Below are 21,081 nucleotides of genomic sequence, written 5' to 3' on the forward strand. Positions count from 1 at the left end.
TCAGACAGACCTTCATGATTTCATACTTCCAGACAAAGCCCATGCTTATCTCCTGGTGACCAATCACAACATAGAGCAAGGCAATTCGCCAGCTACAGGAGATGTGAAAAGCTCCTGCTGACAAATAAGAGGTTTATCAGCCCTCAAGGAATTCCTCATTCAGCAATAATCTAATTATACCCTTCCCCTTTCTCAACAGGGCTTTGATACCTCAGGCAGAGGACAAAATAGTACTCTCTCCCTGTCTGTGATCACACAGATGAGGACTTAGACTGCCAGATGAATTTTGCTTCAACTCCAGCAGTGGCACATCCACCCACCACCTGAGGCAGCAGAACAGCTGTTGGCGAGGGGATAGTGAGGAGAGGTAGTGTGCCAGATACAGCTTGATCTGTCAGCAAAGGGCAATTAAAAAGAAGAAGATCATGAGAACAGGTCTGAGGATCTGCTCTATAAGGTTGTTCTCAGATTCTCCTCAATTTGAGTGGAGGTGCTTGTATTGAGAATTCTCTCATCTTCTGGAAATGACAGACTTCCTTTGGAGGCAGCCAGCAGAAACACAGAGGAGAAGAGGAAGGAAAACATCCACATTACTGAAAGTGTTTTCAGTATTAGATGTGATGGGTTCTAGATACAGGCAATCAATAGCAGCCTGGTGTGTAACACATTTAGTGTTTCATGAGGAAAACCAAATTATACTTCATAAGTACTTTGTTTAAGACATGAAAGTGAAGGACTCTTCAAAGAACATTTTATAATTTAGCCTAGGGAAGAAAACAGCAAAGAACCCTGGATCTGCAACATTTTCAATTTCAACTGCCCTTTGATGATTTTGTAGGTGGTTCTTCACACATCAGTGAAATTTTGTGGGGGAAAAACAACCTAATTTCAATTTCAATTTGAATGCATACATTTCGATCTAAAGGAAACATATTTAAAGCAGTGTTTGAAACTTGATGAACATACTGTACTGTACTAGCTTTTTAATGAAATATCAGTTCCTTTAAGAAAGGTCACCTCCCCGAAAAAAAAATCCCCCAAGGACTTCACTAATATCTTCCGCAAGAATAACGAGTGGTTTGATAGCTTTCTCCAAGCTGATGCTTTCCAACCTGGTGCCCTAGACATATGCTCGATGGCAACACACATATTTGTGTATCTTCTGAGTTTTGCTGGTCCCTTCCCTCAGCTTCTGTATACATCACTAGTATAAAAAGGACAGCACAATACATGAGTAGATGCTTCTTTTCAACCAGAAATCACAGATGTGCATGAATGAGCAAGTTTGTCTTGCTGCTAAACATACCTGAGATAGCTTAGTATCACTGCTAGGCAACTGGAGGTTCATGCTGAACACACATTTTCTCCCTGCTTTTGAGTTAATGAGCCTTAGGATGTGATGCTAAGGTAGAAATAGTAGGATTTTCCAATGCATTTTAGAGCAATGGGTAACATGCTGGTTGACTCCCAGGTTAGTATCTCCTTGCCCACTACATCCAGACTAAATTCTAAATAAATGTCAACTTTTGTCAGAGATAAGTGAGCTTTTTAGGAGTTTCCTAGGTGTAAAGTGCTTAGAAGTGATTTATGATTCCCTTCCTCTCGATGTGCTCTGGGACTGTGGAGCTTATTCAAGGCTTCCCATAGCCTGCCACTTCTGTCAGTGTCCCTATAAATCGGATTAAACTTGACTGGGAGAACCTAATCCACCTATTATGTTGATCTGCCTTTTGTCCTCCGATCTCAAGAGCCTGCGCAGGGCAGCCTACAGAATTTTCAGCATGCTTTGAGAATTGGTGCCATCATTTAGGCAGCAGCTCTATGCGTTACCTCCGACGGATTTTTGGTTTCACCTGGCAGGACAAAGTTCCAAATAGAGTAATCCTAGAATGAGCTGGAATTTTCAGCATGCATACACTACTGAAACAGCGACGTCTACGTTGGCTTGGGCACGTCGTGAGAATGGCTAATGGTTGGATTCCAAAGGATCTCCTGTATGGAGAATTAGTGCAGGGAAATCGCCCCAGAGGGAGACCACAGCTGCAATATAAGGACATCTGCAAGCGGGATCTGAGGGCCTTAGGAATAGACCTCAACAGATGGGAAACTCTGACATCTGAGCATTCAGCGTGGAGGCAGGCATTGCATCGCGGCCTCTCCCAATTTGAAGAGACCCTTGCCCAGCAGGCCAAGGCAAAGAGGAAGTCACAAAAGCAGCAAAACCAGGGAGCTGGACAGGGGACAGATTGGATTTGTCTTCAGTGTGGAAGAGATTGTCACTCTCGAATTGGCCTTCTCAGCCACACTAGACGCTGTTCCAAGTCCTCCATACAGGGCAAGATACCATAGTCTCTCGAGACTGAAGGACTGCCTACTGGTTCAATCCATCTGGAAGGCCATCAACTTTCTCAACGCTAAAACAGGACGGCAGGTGTCATCTCCGACTGGAGCACCAAGCACATCAAGCTCAACTTTATCGGCACACACCCCTACACCCCTGCTTGGCACAACCTGAACCAGGTACGGGCCCGCTCCTCGGGCCCCCCCAAAGAGTTCGGGCTCTTTCGTAGCCAGAAAGTCAATAGGTGTAGCTTTCCTGATAGGGAGACTCGGACAGAGGGAGAGGGCTTCAGCTTTCCCTGGTGCATGCCTGCATGCCTGTTTGCATCTATTGAGAACCGATCGCAACCTTGCCGGAAAGACCAAGCTTTCGGTGAAACCCGGGAGGGCTTCGGAGCGCTTGTGAGGCTGCTTTTGCACAGAAGGAGACCTCCGTGGCTCGCGGGCAGCCCCAAGAGAGAGAGAGAGCGCGAGAGAGCGAGAGCGAAGGAAGAAGCGCTCTTGAGGGAACTCGGTGACACCCCCACCCCCACACCCCCGCATCCCCTCTTCCTTCTCCTCCTCTGAGCCCCCCCCCGGCCACGTCGAGGGGGCGTTAGGACCCCGCCGCCGCCGCCGCCGCCGCTACAGCCGTCGCGTAGAAGTGCCGGCGCGCTGCCCGCCCGCGGAGACGGACCCGCCAGACTGCGGCAACTCCGGGTCCCTGTGAATAAATAGTACCTCGAGGACAACGGGGACGAGAAGGGGAGCCGAGCCGACGGGGAGATCGGCGACTAGAAGGAACTGGCCCCGCGCCGGCTTCGGACTCTTCCCGGCGGAGCTGCGCTGCCCGGCTTGCTCTGCTTGGCAGCTGCTTTCCTTGGCAATGGTAAAGTTCCTTTTCTCTTTCCGCGTCTCTTTTCCCCTTCCTCTAACCGCGCCTTGCCTCGTGCGGTCCTTTTCCTTACTTTCTTCTTCCCGGCTTCCTCCTCGCGATTTTGCCTTTCCTTCTGTTTTTATTTTTTTTCCAGTTTCTCGTCTTGTCTTCCCCTTTCTTTTTCTCCCCTCCGCCCCGCCCGCCCTTTCCTTTCGCCCATGCCTCTTATTTTTTCCCCCCTTTTCTTTCTTTCTTGGGGTCAACCTGCAAGATTCAGGGCGAGGGATCGCCCGGAAAGATTTCAAGAGCGATGGACGAGAAGCCAAGCGGGGCGCGGGGTTTCTGTCCCTCTCTCTTTCTCGCTCCGGTGCGGAACTCAAGTGTCTTCCAGGCTGCAGAGCTGCGTGCGGGGCGATGGGGAGAGATCCCGGCGTGGGCATGCTGGAGTTTTAAGCCTATCCAAACGCTCCGGCTTAAAACTCCAGAAGTCAGGGATGGCAATCTCCAGCCGCGGAATTCCCACGGTCTCTCCTTCAGGTCTGGCACAAGACCGGGGAAGGTGCGGCGCATCAGGTCCACAGTGCCTACGATGGCTGCCGAAGGCTGCCCAGGTTCCTTACTTCTGCATGCTAAGCCACAGGTCTTGCGGATTTTCCTGAAGTTTTGCACACCGGAGAGGCTCTTGCTTGCAAACGCCAGCACTTGAGGCAAAGAATAGGTGGGTCCTCGTTTCCCCAAAGGGACGTCACCAGAAATACATCGGTGAGTGCTCGGGTCCTCCAAGCACACCCCCTGGGGAAGAAAAAAAGGACCAGAAGACTCCTGTTGTCTTCAGCAAAGCCGATTAAATCTCCCAAAGTGGCAAAGGAGTTAAGCACTGGCTCAGAAAGGACACCTGCTGGTCTGGAAGGGGCCACGGGATTCTTTTGCTGGTTTTGCTACAGCAGGTAAACAGGGCTTCCTCCCTTCGTTCCACCCCCCACCCACCATCACCTGCCCGAAAGATAATGTCCCTTAGATTAGGTCAAAGGAGAGATTTTGGAACAGAGTGGTGCTGCTGACAGCGATAGCGTCCCCCCACCCACCCCCAAGACAGCAAAATGAACCAGGTTGCAAGAGAAGCCATCCTGGTCTTCTCTTCATACATCCCCATAGGTGTATGGCAGTGGTCTGGGAACAGGGGTAAATTAAATGGGGTAAAAATGAAAATCCTGGGGGTAATGAGCAAAGCCTACCTTGGAGGATTTTGAGCATAACCTTGCTATCGTGTGAAATGAGTGCCATTGTACTGTACAGTAGTTGGAGCTTTCTTTGGCACTTCTCTTCTTTGGGATTGGGATGTAGACTGATCTTTTCCAGTCCTTTGGCCACTGTTGAATTTTCCATTGATGATGATAACAAAAATATTGCACTGGTCTTTGATGCTGGGCTGTGGCACCAGGGTGGGTGACATGATTTTTAGCCTGGTTTGTTCCTTTTTGCAAACCACACACAGAATGATTAAAGTGGTAGGAACCCCCCCCCCAATTGCTAGCACCACTCTAGCAGCCACTGATGATGATTAAATCCTCTGCGAGCTAGCAAAAATTTAATGCAACTTGCTAGGCATGTTGGACACCTCACTACTCCCTATGCCACCCCATGGCTGGAGTGCAATGTGTTCCAGCAAAAACAGCACACAACTTTATTAAATTTGGTGCATCTTGCTAGTTTGGTACATAGCCTGGCAGCCATAGATACTTATGATATATCCTGCTAGTTCAGTACACAGCCTTTGTAGATTCAATAATATTTTGAATTCAAATAATGTATGATTTCCTTACTTTCAAATAAAGGGGGTAATGTCGGCGTATAATTTTTTGGGGGGGTAAAAGATAAAAAAGTTCCCTGACCCCTGGTGTATGGGGTAAGTGGTGACTAGAAAGAAAGCCATAGTGGGGCTCTGTTTGTTGACCTCACACACAGACCTGGAGGCCCTTCACTCTTGTCCAAGATGTGAATATCATATTTACTTTGTGATGAGGTCAACATTGCAGAGTAAGCCCTCACTGTGCTAGCTTTAGCTTTGCTGGGCTGTGCAGTTTTCAGATATAGGGGAAACATCAATACTAATATAATATTTTAAAAATTAACAACTCGGTGCCACCTTTCCAAGCCCTAAGGTGATGCATAAGAAATAACAATTGAGAGAAATTCACATAAATCATTCCAGGAATCATGTACAGAAACTTACTGTTATTATTCCAGTGCACAGGTAGGTAATTGAGAGAAGATGAGAAGCATATTTTGCCAATAAGTTCCTAATTGAGCTGTGCTTTGAAACCAAACTCCAAACTTCATCCAGCATGCTCTTGAATGTTCACTACAGCACTCTTAACTTCTCTTTTCCCCCCTCTCCTCCTGCTGACACAGGATATCTGTTGAAGTTCTTCTCAGCTTTGGAACCCCGGCCAGATTCAGTCAAAATCTCTGTCAAGGAAAACTACCCATCTGGAATCCAGCAATGGAGAATCAGTCTTGGGATTTCTTTGGGGCACCAATGGGCAATGTCAGCGCAAACCAGACTCATATGGACAAGATGCCTCAGTTACCCCTGGAGGTGCAGGCAGTAACCATCTTGCTGGTACTGCTCATCTGTGGGGTAGGCATTGCAGGAAACATTATGGTAGTGCTGGTGGTCCTTCGCACCAAGCACATGGTGACCCCTACCAACTGCTACCTGGTGAGCCTGGCTGTAGCTGACTTAATTGTACTGCTGGCAGCGGGGTTACCTAACATCTCTGAGGTGGTGGCCTCCTGGGTGTATGGCTATGCCGGCTGCCTGTGCATTACCTACCTGCAGTACATGGGCATCAACATCTCAGCATGTTCTATTACTGCCTTCACAGTGGAGCGCTATATCGCCATCTGCCACTCCATCAAGGCACAGCTGCTGTGTACTGTGGCCCGAGCCAAGCGCATCATCGCCTGTGTGTGGTTCTTCACTTCTCTCTACTGTCTCATGTGGTTCTTCCTTGTGGACATCTCCCAGGCCACGTTTGCTGATGGCATACAAGTCACTTGTGGCTACCGTGTCTCCAGGAATCTCTACATGCCCGTCTATTTCCTGGATTTCACCATCTTCTACGTCATCCCTCTGGGCTTGGCCACTGTTCTGTATGGCCTCATAGCACGCATCCTCTTCATGAACCCGTTGCCTGCTACTCCACAGCATGCGAGCCAACTGAGCAAACACAACAGCTCCATCAGCACCTCCAGCTCCATGAAGCTCTCCTGCAGGGGAAACAAGAGTGCCCTGACCTCCAGAAAACAGGTTCTTTTTGCTCCTTCTGAAGGGGTGGCTGCATAGAGAAGGTGGATTGAAAAAGATGTGGGTTGGATGCTGTGGCATTCCATGGCCTTCAACATGACTTCTACTGTATATGTGTGTAAAATTAGTCATGAGCCTTATACTAAGTCTTGTCCATTTAGCTTATGTCTACTCTTACGGCCAGCAGCTTTCTAGGATTTCAGCCAGCTTTTGCATCACCCTTACCTGGTCTTTAACAAGATATGACTGAGACTGATTGTGAGATTTCTGCTTACAAAGACCATTCAACTATGGTGTTCTCCAGTTATTCCAGAGCAGTATTTCTCAGTATTTGGTCCTCTAGATCTCCTGCCCCCCAAACGTACAACCCCCCTGCACGCATGCATGCACTGGCCCGCATGCATCTACTGATGCCCGGCCCACCCCTGCATGCATGCATGAATACCCCCCATGCAAAGATCCTGCCCCTCCCTAACTGGTCCACGGTTTGGAAAAGGTTGGGGACCACTGCTATAGATGCTTTCAACCAACAACTAAAATCTCTGACAATTGGCCACACAAGCATGGCTTCTGGGAGTTCAAATTCAAAACAGCTAAAATGATCAAAGATGGAGAACCATTGACTCACCAAGGGGTTGTCCAAGGCATTTTAGACAGAAAATTTAAATTAGGAGTAAGGAAACTTTGGCCATTTCCGTATTTTAACCCAACATGGCCAATGCTAAGTGATGATGGAAGGTTTAATCCAAGATATCTGGAGGAGACCTCTCTGTTTCTGATAAAAATTGATCTCCCTATCCTATCCTATCCTATCCTATCCTATCCTATCCTATCCTATCCTATCCTATCCTATCCTATCCTATCCTATCCTGTCCTAAATAAATACTAATAGCATCCAGCTAGCAGGGCTATATTTTCCACTAGCAAGGAGAAGTGATCTACTCCAGGAAGAAAACAATTTATTCTCTGCTGCTCTTAAAGCTTTAGGATTTGCATCCTTAGGCAAACTTTCTTAGTTTGTCAAATGGTAGCGCTGAATAGTTCTTGGAGGTGGAGAGGAGATAGAAGTCACTTAAGGACACAGTTTTGAAGAGGGGCATAAGAGGGCATTGACCAAGGAACAAGTATAGAGGAGAGTTTAGTTAGTTTGTTGTATATTTGCCTTTCTTCATATGGGTTTAGCAGCAGGTGGCCTATGGTTGAAATGGGAGGGCTCACTTGGGCAGTGAACTGTTTTTGAATTTATTTTATTTCATTTCATTTATAACCTGCCTTTCCAAAAGGACAAAAGGAGGTGTACAACAACTAAAGAAATGCCTCTATTTAAAGTCACAATAAATTAAGACTTGAAAGTTAATGTGAGTAAATCAAAAGAGTATTAAAACCCAATTGGTTAAAACATGTTTAAATGCCTAATTAAAATATGCTGCATCCCCCAATGAAAATGAACAAAAATACAATCTTAAAGGGCATTAGAGGTTAAAAGGAAGGTTTTTACCTGCTATTAGAAGGGCTATAAGGAAGGAGCCAACTTCATGCAGCAAGAAATTCCATTGGCTTGGAGTAGTTGTCAAATATGCCCTTTCATTGGTCCTCAACAAGTAAGTGTATGCCTGAGATAGTGGTAGGACTGAGAAGCAGACCGTCTTGTCTTCTGTAGGAGAAATGCTTCTTTCATCTTTCAATCAGAATTTCAGCACAAACAAGGTCTTGGAGTGCACAGTTATATACCCAGCTCCTTTGATTGTTGTTTAGTCGTTAAATTGTGTCTGACTCTTTGTGACTCCATGGACCAGAGCACACCAGGCCCTCCTGTCTTCCACTGCCTCCTGGAGTTTGGTCAAATTCATGTTGTTAACTTCAATGACACTGTCCAACCATCTCATCCCCTGTTGTCCCCTTCTCCTCCTGCCTTCACACTTTCTCAACATCAGGATCTTTTCCAGGGAGTCTTCTCTTCTCATGAGATGGCCAAAGTACTGGAGTCTCAGCTTCAGGATCTGTCCTTCCAGTGAGCACTCAGGGTTGATTTCCTTCAGAATGGATAGGTTTGTTCTCCTTGCCGTCCAGGGGACTCTCAAGAGTCTCCTCCAGCACCACAATTCAAAAGCATCAATTATTTGGTGGTCAGTCTTCTTTATGGCCCAGCTCTCACTTTCATATAGAGCTACTGGAAAAACCATAGCTTTGACTATGCGGACCTTTGTTGGCAAGGTGATGTCTCTGCTTTCTAAGATGGTCTCTAGGTTTGTCATCGCTTTCCTCCCAAGAAGCAGGCGTCTTTTAATTTCGTGGCTGCTGTCACCATCTGCAGTGATTACTGAGCCCAGGAAAGTAAATTCTGTCACTGCCTCCATCTCATCCCCTTCTATTTTCCAGTAGGTGATAGGCCCAGTGGCCATGATCTTAGTTTTTTTTAATGTTGACCTTAGACAATATGATACTAGCCTCAATTCAGGCTATGTGACTATCTAGATCAGTATTGTCTGCTCTAACTGGCACTGCTCTAACTGGCAAGGGGCTCTCCAGGTTCTTAACTGAAGGACTTGCCTATCACCTGTTTACCCATCATTTTCACTTGGGGGTGCCAGGATTTGACCCTGTGACCTTCTGTGTGAACAGCACATGCTCTAACACCAAGCTTTGGTCCCTCCAGACAGAAGGCACAAAAATGATAGCTTCAGCCATAGGATAATTCACAAGTTGAAAGAAGAAAGAAAATATAGCATTGATTGGAGGGGATTATCTACATATTTATTTAATCAAAGCTGGAGTGTTAAATGTATGTGTCTTCAGATGCTGCTGGAGTACATCAGTCCTACCCAGCACAGCACAGTTATAAATGGAGAGTCATGGCTTTTCCCCACTCCTGAATTATACCCTGCCTTTCAGTTCTACAACATATTTATCTCTATAAACAACAAATAGTTTGTTTTATTGTAATGTATTGTCATGCCACCTCCAACTCAGGATGACCCCATGAATGAGTGATCTCCAAAGGTGCTGTCTTCAATTGCCCTGTTCAGCTCTTGTGATCTCAGTCTTGTGATTTCCTTTAGGGAGTCACTACATCTAGTATTTGGTCTTCCTCTTCTCCTGCAGTCTTTCCCCTTTCCCAGCATTATTGTTTTTTTCTGGAGAATCCTACCTTCTCATGATGTGCCCAGTGTACTTAGACAACCTCATTTTCAGAATTTCTACCTCCAGAGATGGTTCAGGTTTGATACAACCCACTTGTTCATATTTCTGACAGTCCAGGGTATTCACAATGCTCTCCTTCAGCACCATATTTCAAATGAACCCAATTTTATTCTTGTCAACATTCGTTACTGTCCAGCTTTCACACTCATACAGCGCGATCAGAAAGACAGGAGTGTAGATGATCTTGGCCTTTGTCTCCTGTGAAGCATCCTTACACTTGATGATCTTTTCTAATTTCTTCATTGCTGCCTTTCCTAGTCTCAGTCTTCTTCTGATATCTTGGCTGCACTCTCCATATGAACTGATGATTGACCTGAGGTATACAAAATATCTATTTCAATTTCTTCATTGTCAACACTAAAGCTACATAGTTCTTCTGTAGTATTGATTTTTGTCATTTTAACATTCAACTACAGTCCTGCTTTGGCACTTTGTTCTTTCACTCCCCATAAAAATCATTTCAGGTCATTGCTGCTTTCTGCTAGTAAGATGGTGTCATCTGTATATCTTAAATTATTGATGTTTCTTCCACCAATTTTCATTCTGCCTTCATCTGATTCTAGTCTTGCTCTCTTTATGATATGTTATGCATTCAGACAGAACAGATAAGGGGATAAAATAACCTTTGTCCAACACCTTTGCCTGTCTGAAACCATTCTGTCTCTCCATATTCTGTCCTAACAGTAGCTTCTTGTCCATGATACAAGTTACACATCAGGACAATCAAGTTCTGAGGCACATCCTCTTATTTCAGAAGAATCCATAGTTTCTTATGATCTACACGCTCAAAGGCTTTACTGTGGTCTATAAAGCTTAGACTGATCTTCTAAGTTTCTCTGATGTTCTCTAGTAGCCAGCAGATATTTGCAATAGGATCTCAAGTGCCTTTTCCTTTTCAGGATATGGCTTGAGTGTCAGGCATTTCTCTCTCCATATAAAGAGAAAGCCTTTATTGCTTGCATGGGAAATTAAAACAACACTCTTATAGTTACTGCCCTCTTGGTATCTTCTTTCTTAGTTATTGGAATGTACAATATATTGAGCTGCGGGGTATTGTTCCCAGTTTGTGGGCCATTATTTTGTTTTCTGTACTTGTTGGTATATTCTTGTTAGGATTTTGACAGATTTGGTCTCTGTGTCTTGAAACAGTTCTATCGGTTTCTCATTTACCTCTGGTGATTTATTTCTTCCTAGTGCTTTCAGAGCAGCTTTCACTTTGCCTTCTAGAATGGCAGGTTCTTTATCACAGGATGCCTCTTTAAAGGAGTCTGTCACTGGTATACTGTTTCCAACTTCTTTTTATTTTCTCCTGGTCAGATGGTGTGCTTCTTTATTTATCATTCATCATTTCTAATCTAGGCTTGAAGTTCCCTTTGATTTCTTGGATTTTCTGGAAGAGATATCTTGTTTTTCCCTTTTTGTTGTTCCCCTCTGTTTCTTTGCACTGGTTGTTGTAGTAGTTCTCTTTGTCTCTGCATGACAGTCACTGAAAAACTGCATTCAGGGTTCTGGGCCTACTTCTGTCATCTTTTACTTTTGCTTCTTGTCTGTCTTTGCGTTTTTAAGTGTTTCCTTTGTTATCCACCTAGGTCTTTCTTTTTACTACAGGAATTATCTTTTTGCTTTCTTCTCTGATAATATGTCAGTTTCACTCCACAGTTCTTCTGGTTCACAGTCAATTGAATTTAGCAAAGCAAATCTGTTTTTTTATGTGGACTTTAAATTCCTCAGGAATGCTGTTTAGATTATATTTTTGTACTACAACTCTTTGAGTGTTCTTTTTCAGTTTAACTCTAATGTGGAATATTAAAACTTTATGATCCGTATCACAAGCCACTGCTGGTCTTGTTTGGTATGAAAGAATAGAGCTTCCGCATTTTCTGCTTCCAATTACATTATCTTTTGGGTTTTTATATTGAGTATCTAGTGATGTCCATGCATATAAGTATACTGTAGCCCACATCGATAACTAAAGTAGGAGCATTAAATCCATTGCTAAATCTCACTCATTCAATAAGTCTATTCTAGCTAGAACTAGCAGTTGGATGTAGGGCTAAATCAACAAAGCAGAATAAAAACAAAAACAGATTTAAAAATCAGATCTAAATGCCACAGAGACAGACACACAGATAGTGAAAGTAAATGATAGTGGAAGCTTAAGTGCTCCCTGGAGAGAGCAAAGGGATTGAGTTTAAATGGGGAAGACTTCTGCACAGTGCTGAGGGATGAGTTCTACATTTAGGAGAGCCTTCCCAAATCAAAATCCAATATGGCACATAAAGATCTAAGCCAGTACCAAGCTGATGCCCTCTCTCATCACCAGCCATCTGAGGCAACAGCCTCCCTCTGTATATTGGTAGGGCTGGTCCTACCTTGGACTTGTGCCCCAGCTGATTCATGCACCTGTCATTGTATGTACAGTGGTGCCTCGCTTGACAATTACCTTGTTAGACAAGGAAATCGATTGACGATTGGTTTTTTGCAATCGCTATTGCAATCGCTAAACGATGACTGAATGGGCTTTTTCGCTTAACGTTGATCGGTTCCCTGCTTTGGGAACCAATTTTTAGCTTAACGACGACCAAAAACAGCTGGTCGTCAGGTTTCAAAATGGCCACCCACTGTGCAAAATGGGTCCCCACTGTGCTTTAGGACGGATTCCTCACATTACAGGCACCGGAAAATGGCCGCCCTATGGAAGATCTTCGCTGGACACTGAGATATTTCGCCCATTGGAATGCATTGAACCAGTTTTCAATGCATTTCAATGGGCTTTTTCATTTCGCTTGACGAGGATTTCGTTTAACAGCGATTTGAATGGAGCACATTACCTTGTCAAGCGAGGCACCACTGTAGAGTACGTTTCTGTCTTCAGTAACTGAAGGCAGGTTGGTTGCCATCTCATTTTTCTCTCTTTATAATCCTTTATGGGTTATCCTCTTGTTCTCATTTTGAAACCTGGCAGGTGAAATGCTTCTTGGCTTTGAGCAACTTAGCCCATTTTTCCTTGTCACTGTTTTCAATGGTTTTACTTTAATCCACTGTCATGATCTAAGGATGATTTATGTTCCCTATCCAGGGGAGCAAAATTAGGAGACCATAAAGATGTCATTACCCATTACTTGCCCATTGCTCACCTTGGCCACTTGGCCTAATTTAATGCTGGTGGAGCTGCCCATAGAGACAGAATGAAGGCTAGAAGAAGATGGGGGTGGGACAGAAACAGGCAGAGCAATGAAGGGGTTAGGGAAGCCCTCTAAAAACAACCAACATGGACCTCTGGCAAAAATGGGGAAAGGTGGTGGGTGGGGGAGAAAGAGCAGTGAAATACACCTCTGCCATTTACTAGGAGGGGTGCCTTCTCCTGACTAAGGCACCTCGGTGCTGATCTTTAGAAAACAGCCCCATCCAGTCAGAGAGGAGTGGCTGAGTGGGAAAGGGCAACGAAAGGATCACAGATAGATCGATGGACAGATAGATAGAGACCCTACAACCTTTGCCCAGACCAAACACAAAGGCTAAATCTGCAATGGGGGCAAGAGTGCACACTGTCTAAAGGAACTGTTGGCCGACATACGGTAGTACTGCCTTATAAAGTCAAGGAAATCAGACAGTTAGAAAACCACACAGGAATTGCTCTGTTTGTGGAAGATACATCACACAAAAAATGACAATCAAACTTGCTAGAACATTCAGCGCCGAGACATAAATATAGACAATAATTTTGGAACTGCAGAGCTTGAAGGGACCCTACAGATCATCAAATCCAGCCCCTGTCAAAGAGGCACAGTGGGGAATTGAACTCCCAGACTTAAGCCACTGAGCTATCCAGCAGTTCTCATCTGTGCTTTTATTCCCAGGAGATAGAAAGTGGCAGCCTCTGAACAAGAGAGCGATGTGCTTTGCAGTGATGATTTGTACTCCCCACTGAGCTTGGAAGTAACTAGCTTTAAATCATGAGAAAGTAATGAAGAGTTATGAATTATTACAATTCATTTTGCTAGTAATGAAGCTATAACCTAGTTACGTGACAGTTGTAACTTAAGGAGAAAAACCACAACTCCTTTGCTATGTAACAGTAACTCTTAATTGTTTTTTATAATTGGGAGTGGCTTCACAACATGGAGGAGGAGGAATGTCATATCCCTCTGGGGCACATGCTGTGCTGTTGAATGAAAAGCATTCAGATTTCCTAAAACAAAGCAGCTGAGTTGCGCAGAGTAAAAACCATAAAGAACAACTGTTTCAGAACTACAACTATTGTGATAAGTAACTGATTAGTCAATGGTAATTAGTTGAAAAGGTAAAGGTTCCCCTTGACAATTTGTCCAGTCGTGTTCAACTCTAGGCGGCGGTGCTCATCCTCTGTTTCCAAGCCATAGAGCCATATGGCTTGGAAACAGCCATATCCTTTTCTGATAGCCATATTTTTCATATTTCTTCATGAAATATTTTATTCTAGGCTTCCAGCATGATCTGTTCTACTAGCACCATATATCACACTGCTTAGGATAATACAATGAGAGTTCCCTGATCCTGGGGTTGTTTTTTCCATGGAGTTTATTCTGGATGACACTATTCAACAGGTAGTGGTGAGGTGTTGAATTTTAAAAGTAAGGAGTTCAAAAGCCTACGGCTATCAACATATGTAGAGTGATATCACTTCTGAGTGACTCCAGACAGTCCTATGCAAATTATAGGATCAGCGTTTCCAGAGTAAGAAGTGTGAGCTTGAGTCTTGACATCTGTCTTTATTAATAAAAGACAATACACCAGTGTGATGTACAGTAGTGGGCAAAGTGTCAGATTACGATTCAAGAGATTTGACTTCAAATCCCAAATCAACCATGGAAGCTCATGGGTGGGGTAGGGGAACAGAGGTGAAACTACTCCTTAAATACCTCACATACCTTGAAATCCCTTATTATCCCCACTGAAGATTTGGAGGCAGAGAAGGAGCCAACTTATCAGGAAAGAGGATTTTAACAGTCAGCCTCTGGGCTCACAGGCAGTCCTTTAGCTGTTGTTGTAAAGTAATGATACCTCAGTCACATCTTAAAATACCTTTTAAAAAGCCCTCTGGACTTTGACTAATCCATGGCTGATGCAAAGGATTTTTTTCTTAAATTCATCTCCTGGCAGCTGCATTTCCTTCTCCACTATTTATATATGCATGCATGCACCTATGTGCATGTACACACACACACACACACACACACACACACACAGAGAGAGAGAGAGAGAGAGAGAGAGAGATGTCTTTTTGTCCTGCTCCATTCTCCCCAGCAAAAAATATTCATAGACTGAATGCCCAGCAAAGACGTATCTTTCATCAATGGGGACACTAGTTTTCACCAGTTCATTTGCAGAGAAGAACAACACATCTCTCCACACCTACAGAACTCTGTGTGTATGGAGTATGTGTGAGCAAAGGCAATTATCATGGCTGTTTAATTGCTTATTATGTGCCTGATTAGGAGGGTGTTAAATTGCAGAACACTAACCAGAGAGGCTTGCTCCCAACTGAGCTCATGTTTAATCAATTGGTCTAGCTTCAAACCATTGCTAAGGCATGTGTGCATGCATACACACATACGGAATAAGGCTCCCAGTCTTAAGAGGCTTTCCAGGTTATCATGTCTTTGTGCTACCAATGTGTTTACACTTGGCTGCTTTCACGTATCTGTTCAATGAAATCCTTCTACTGTCCTTTTTCTGCTGGCTTAACTCAAACATTTTAGATTTAGGCAGAAATTCCATCCAGAATCATACTTTTGTATGCTACTTTTTGCAGAAGGTTGTGCTTTAAGCAAATGTGCTTAGATGCATGGCATGCATCTAAGCCTCATCCCCACCTCCCCATCTGACTTGGAAATAAGACAGGCCTACAGGGGTCTACACTGGGAAGGGTGCTAGAGACACTTGCATTCAGCTGAACACACTCTTATGTTTCCAAAATCAGGAGTCCTGCCTTATCAGAGCTCATGGTTACAGACATATTATAATTCAGCTGAACCTGCTCACAAGCAGCTCTGCAAACCTTTGCGGTAATCACATATTTAGCCCTTCATACTTTCAGTCTCAAAACCCAAATAGAGTTTTCACATGGAAAGAACTTGAGCCCAGGGAATTGAATGCTGCTCACAGTGAGGGAGCCTAGTGTCCTGCATTACAGTGGACAGTTCTCTGTCTGAAGGACTGTGAGGGACCTGTTTCTGTTTGAAGATACCCTCTTTTTGAAGGGCTGTTTAGTCTAAAGATAAGAAACCATAAGAAGAAAGAACTGGGTCTTGAATTTGCTTGTGAACAACAACCACCAGACCACAGACTGAGGCGCTTTTAAATTATCACCATATATTATAACCAAGGACTATATGTTATTTTAAAAAATGCTTAAACAATAACATTATTAAGTCATTGGCAAATATTCACACATGTGCCCCATCCACTTCAATCTGTACCTGGATTCATAAGCCTCTCATGGACGTGCACTGGAAAAAGAAATGGCTACAGCTTTTTTGGTTTTTCACATATGTACATAGAATTTGAAGGCATCATAGAATATAGAGTACAGAGTAAAGCTGCCAGATTTCAAACAGATAACATCAGCAGTTTCTGTACCAGGCATCTTTAAAGTTTGCTTTTTATATATATATATTTTTAAAGCACGGCTGGTGCAATTTTGCCCCATCCAATCTATTTTGTAGTCTGTACACAAACAGATTTTAACATTTGTTTCACTTCAGCCTTGAACCAAATATGGCCATTCTGCTTCAGTCTGGTTCTCAAACAGATCAATCCAAATCAGCCCAATTCAATTAATCATTTCTGATTTTTCTGAATCTGGCATAGAGCCCTGCTTGGTATGCTGGTGTATTGTTCTTGCAAAGCAGCTTCGAGGGCTATCCCCAGTATGCGGCTAACATATGATTAGAGCACCTTTTGATTCTGTAGAGACATCTAATATTATTGCTAAAACAAACTATGCTTCCTTAACAGGGACTGGACTTGATGATCCATGGGTTCGTTCCAGCTCTGCCATTCTAAGATTATTAGATTACAGTATTACTGTTATATTCTTTATGTTGCAGAATGTACATACACATCTGTGAATGGCAGTAACAGAACTTTCCATCCACTAGGGGGAGATCTTCTACTTTCTCCTAGCATCTTGGATTTTGTGATTCAAAATTTTTATTTTTGACTCCTAAATTGCTAGCTGTTCAGGGCAGATGAAGGGCCAGTTATGTGGTGAGAACAAAGGCATAAAACCACGGTATGCTCATATGCAGTCTTTTCCTTTAGTCTTTACCCCTCTGATTCACACCAGTTGCTGTGCTGACTTGGAGATTCTGGTCATTCACGAAAATCATTTTTCTGAATAAATGGCACAAGGTCGTGTTTTGGCAGAGTCCCCTCCATCACATCCATTTTGGAAGTATGGAGTGGGAGCACAGGATGACTGGATTTCCAGGCAGGATGAACAATGAATGTCATTGGGACCAAGGACTATTTTTCACAATTGCCAGCAGCTTGAAGATAGTGCTCCCTAATTTGCATATTTAATTTGTTCTTACAGTTTTAAAATCAATGCAGTGGTTATGTACTATAAAGACAGCTGTAGTAGGTTTATGTAAACTGGGGAAATGGGTTTAAATTTTAAAAAGTTTATTAAAAAAAGGAAAAAGCCTCTTCATGCCTTCTAGAGACCCACATTGTATAAGTATTTTAAGGGATGTAGGGCCACAAAGGGTGCTGAAGCCTCTTTATAACACTGCAGAATTGCCACACAGGCCTTTGAGTTGACAAGGACATGCTTCAAGTGTTTTCCCTCTTAAAAGCGTGTAAATATTGTTGGGCTAGGTAGCTCATAGGTGCTGAGGACCCAATAATGGGCCCGAGAGCCACATGCATTCCAGAGGTTGCATTTATCAATCCCTGATCCACAGTCTCTTGTGGTGTGCCCGTGGATTAGGAATATAAAGAACACACATTAAGACAGCCTGTTGAGGAATTGCTACACTTCTTGGATGTAATGTGAGAATGAGACAAGAATTCTCTCACACATTTTCTCTCTCTCTCTCTCTCTCTCTCTCTCTCTCTCTCACACACACACACACACACACACACACACACACACACACACACACACACACACACACACGAAAGTAGTGTCTTTTGTGAAGCAAAACCTGTACACACACAGCAAGGACGGGACTGGCTGATCAGTCAAAACAATGAGCAAAACCCATCCAGTACTTATAAATTTAAAAAAGCAGGACGGTAGCTGCCATAATTTTAAGCAACTGTGCAACCTGCACAAAAATTGTACCCCAAAATGTGAGAGCTCATTGAGGCTGCTGCATAATATCTCACCTTCTTGCAGGTATAGAGAAAGATTGTGGGATTTTCATTTCTGTTCAAGTGAGGACTGACATTTCTACCCCATTATGCTTCCCTTTCCTAATTTCTGATATGTGGGAAATGCAGCTCTTTTAAAAATGCTCTGCCTGCTTGTATTTTTTTAAAGGGTGAAAAAAATACTGTATAGTATTCATATTGACTATAACAGAGTTCCAGATATCCTTCTGAATTTTAAACAATCTGAATTCAGAATCCAGAGGGCTGTAATTCTGATGTGAGCACAGCTTGAATAGCTAAAATTCCTGTGCCTCTCCAGATGAACATTTTTCTGGCAGTGATTAATTCCTACTCATTTTAGTGCAAGGAACTCAGGTGTATTTTCTCAAGGATATACTTGCGTACAGCTACAACGTCTGACATTCCTAATTGGTAAGCTAACCAGCTGTGATTTAGTTCACAGATTGGTGGGAACCAATTTCAGCAGGTGAAGCTATAATATAAGGCCCCACTTGTTTATCTTTCAAGGCTGCTATTCTGGCCCTGATTTGTTACCATATAATGAAATAAATATGAAATGAATTCTCTTCCACCAAAGAGTGATTAATTAGTTGAATAGACAAAAGGAAGCATTCTCTTCTTTTGGTATCTCAAAAAAGAGATGTTTTACTGAAGTTTTGTCAATAGACCTGGACATCAAACGATTAAACTTGATTAATTGGTTAAAAGCAGATGTTCAATCAGGTCTCTAAAGCAACTGACAGCCTTTGTAATAGTTGGAACTGGCGGCAGGGGAAGCAAGCACATACAGATGAGCCCCTCTATGAACTTTGTGCTTGGATCATTATTTAATCAGATTGGAAGAAGGTAGCCAAACTCAGCAGTTTCGTAGAATCAGGAGGGGCAGTTCTCTTGCCGTTTTGGCTGCTCACACCCCTGCTGAGTTGCACTGTTAACGCTGAATCCTAACCCTTCTTGGGGTGGGTGGGTGCTGAAGCTGTTGCAGAGTTTGGACTCTGGTAAAATTCCTTTGCTATGCAGAAGTACAGAGACTCACAGAGGAGAACAGCTTCAAGTCCCCAGAGTAGTCCACTCCTTTCTGATTAACTGGCATTTACAGTCTCAATGGGACGTGGTGGTGCTACGGGCTAAACCGCAGAAACCTGTGCTGCAGGGTCAGAAGACCAGCAGTCGTAAGATCGAATCCACGCAACGGAGTGAGCTCCCGTCGCTTGTCCCAGCTCCCGCCAACCTAGCGGTTCGAAAACACACAAATGCAAGTAGATAAATAGGGACCACCTCGGTGGGAAGGTAACAGCATTCTCTGTGTAAGTTGCACTGGCCATGTGGCCATGGAAGATTGTCTTCGGACAAAACGCTGGCTCTATGGCTTGGAAACAGGGATGAGCACTGCCCCCTAGAGTCGAACACGACTGGACAAAAAATTGTCAAGGGGAATCTTTACCTTTACCTTTACCTTACAGTCTCAATAACTCTGAGACAATTGCAAGAAGAAAGAATAAAAGGTTTCATAACTTACAGTTGTGAACAGATCAAAAGCAAATTAAAAAACAGACTGGCTACCAACAGACTAAAGAAAGGGAGAGGGAGAATCAACAGAGAGATGAGACTCTTTGAATTCAGAGGTGGGAAGGAATGATTGGTTCATGCTGTATAGACTGACAGTCACCTCAGCCCAGAAAGGTCCCACCTGGTCTAACAAACTTTAGGTAGCATGTGAGGTTGTAAAAACTCCAGAAGCACAGAGAAAATAAGGAAGATATGAGAGTACTATACTCTCTTGATCAAACCATTTAGTCTCCCATTTGTGATCTCTGTCAACTTACGACAACAGTTTACCATCATTTTGTGGAAAATTGGGTTTTTCTTACATTATTATTGCAGGTTCTTGACTAAACAGCCATGCAAGCATAACTACACCAACACTGACTAATTAGTTCCTGAGAAATGTCTAATGATGAGCAGTATGGACACTTTGCTTGTTCGTAAGTCACATTCATACCCCAATATCCCTTCAGTAAGCTCAAGGTGGTTCCCAGAGAGTTCCACGACTTGGTCGAGATTTGAACCTGGATCTTCAGAAAGTCACAATAACCACTATACTTTGCCTGCTCTCTTGTTACATTCCAAAGTAGTCTGTATTTTATTATCTTATTATGGATTATTTTCGTTACCCTGCCTACCACACAGTACTGACCTATGACCAAATACTGTACAGTGATTGGCTAGTGATGAGCAGAACCCCCACCCCTTCTATGTGATAGTTTTTTTTTTAAGTTTTCATCTATTTCTTCACTGTTAGCCAGCCTCTGAAGATACACACCATGTTTGTCCTTCTCTGGTTTTCAGGAACCTTTGCTTGTTTCTAGTGTTTTCCATAATGATGGCTGACTCTCATTAGGGCAGATAAGAGCAGCAGGTTTTATGCTGATGCTTGTTTTGTTTTTTCTCAGACAAAGGTCTGCACGGCATCTTGGGAAATGCCATCAGAGATTTTTCTTCCCTGAAAGAATCTCTTGTGACAGGTTCAATTTTTAAAAAACTTTTTTGCCACAGTTTGTGGGAGGCTTAGATGTGAGAAGGAAAGTCAGTAATTGCAGGCATGAGTGAGGAGGTAAAGGAAAACCCTCTCTCTCTCTCTCTCTCTCTCTCTCTCTCTCTCTCTCGTTTAAAATAAAACACATGAGCCCATTCAACAGTAGATGATCTGAGTTTACTACCATGGCCATCTTGTCCTTAGAATGTAGCCACATTTAAAATACTGAAGGGTGCAGACTATTTCCTGGCTTTTTTGCCTGTCTCTAATGCATTAATCAATCAGCCAGAGACAGAGAATCCAATAGATCTTTATTTATTTTCAGTTGAAAGCAACCAAATAGATACAAACTTCACTTGCAGAAACACATGCGGAAAAGAAGCGAGCCCCAGATACAAAAAGTATGCATTTTTATAAGGCAAACATGAAAGAGGGGCTAAGGGGGTTGGGAGGAGG

The 21,081-nt window shown here is 43.4% G+C and overlaps 1 protein-coding gene and 1 long non-coding RNA gene across 4 annotated transcripts in view; one reads left to right on the forward strand and one right to left on the reverse strand.

Annotated features, from left to right (window-relative positions):
- LOC140706513 (uncharacterized) overlaps window positions 1–3,185 on the reverse strand; it is a 43,703-nt gene extending 40,518 nt beyond the window's left edge. For all 3 annotated transcript variants that reach the window (XR_013544744.1, XR_013544743.1, XR_012086159.2), the window contains exon 1: window positions 3,061–3,185. This is a non-coding gene — a long non-coding RNA (uncharacterized LOC140706513). The remainder of the gene's footprint in view (window positions 1–3,060) is intronic.
- LOC110071830 (thyrotropin-releasing hormone receptor) overlaps window positions 2,719–21,081 on the forward strand; it is a 36,174-nt gene continuing 17,811 nt past the window's right edge. The window contains exons 1-2 of the mRNA XM_072996914.2: window positions 2,719–3,208; window positions 5,609–6,509. Of these exons, the coding sequence (XP_072853015.2) occupies window positions 5,700–6,509 (810 nt within the window). The 5' untranslated portion in view covers window positions 2,719–3,208; window positions 5,609–5,699. The remainder of the gene's footprint in view (window positions 3,209–5,608; window positions 6,510–21,081) is intronic.

The sequence above is a fragment of the Pogona vitticeps genome, chromosome 4, assembly GCF_051106095.1.
Source record: "Pogona vitticeps strain Pit_001003342236 chromosome 4, PviZW2.1, whole genome shotgun sequence".
Classification (NCBI taxonomy): domain Eukaryota; kingdom Metazoa; phylum Chordata; class Lepidosauria; order Squamata; family Agamidae; genus Pogona; species Pogona vitticeps.